The sequence below is a fragment of the Pygoscelis adeliae genome, unplaced genomic scaffold (assembly GCF_000699105.1).
Source record: "Pygoscelis adeliae isolate BGI_AS28 unplaced genomic scaffold, ASM69910v1 Scaffold325, whole genome shotgun sequence".
Classification (NCBI taxonomy): Eukaryota; Metazoa; Chordata; class Aves; order Sphenisciformes; family Spheniscidae; genus Pygoscelis; species Pygoscelis adeliae.
In genome coordinates, this window is record NW_008824769.1 from 477,440 (window position 1) to 478,024 (window position 585).

Below are 585 nucleotides of genomic sequence, written 5' to 3' on the forward strand. Positions count from 1 at the left end.
CCCACGCCGGCGGTTTTCCCGCCCCTGCAGCCTCCTGCTCCCCAGCTCCCCCACCTTGTCCTGCAGAATTATGTGTCCTGAAGTATACAGCAGGTTGTCGTGGAAGTCCGTCTGCGGAGGGAAAACCAGCAGCTCCGGGAGATGCAGATCCAGCAAGAATTTCTTCCCGGAGAGGGCCCTCAGTTCCTCCACGCTGCCCACGAGGCACAGGGGAGGGTGAACACACAGTCCTGCCTCACCGTGCCCGCGCCAGAGCCCAGGCCGAGAACCCCCTTCGCCCCGCGCCTCCTCTCCACTGGGGCACCGGGCAGCGCCCGGAGAGGCAGGAGGTAAAGAGTGGGGAGTGACGGAGGCCCCAGCCCGGGCGCCGTGAGCAACAAAAACCCACAGGAGCCCGTCCCAGGCCCCTGCCGCTCGCTGACGTCCCAGATAAGGTGGGATGGCAGAAAGACACGCTCACCTGGCTGCCTTGCCCAGGTAGGAGTAGCCCTGGCGCTTGAAGAAGTCAATCGCATCGTCCACGCAAGTCTTCAGGGTGTTGACTCGGACGTAGCGCGGTACCTGGGAGGCTGAGGGGAGAGCCGG

The 585-nt window shown here is 65.0% G+C and overlaps 1 protein-coding gene across 1 annotated transcript in view; it reads right to left on the reverse strand.

The window, feature by feature from the left end:
- The window catches only part of TRIM50 (tripartite motif containing 50), a 12,532-nt gene that overhangs the window by 2,575 nt on the left and 9,372 nt on the right, over nucleotides 1-585 (reverse strand). Inside the window, 2 exon segments of the mRNA XM_009323627.1 lie at nucleotides 55-193; nucleotides 461-561. Of these exon segments, the coding sequence (XP_009321902.1) occupies nucleotides 55-193; nucleotides 461-561 (240 nt within the window).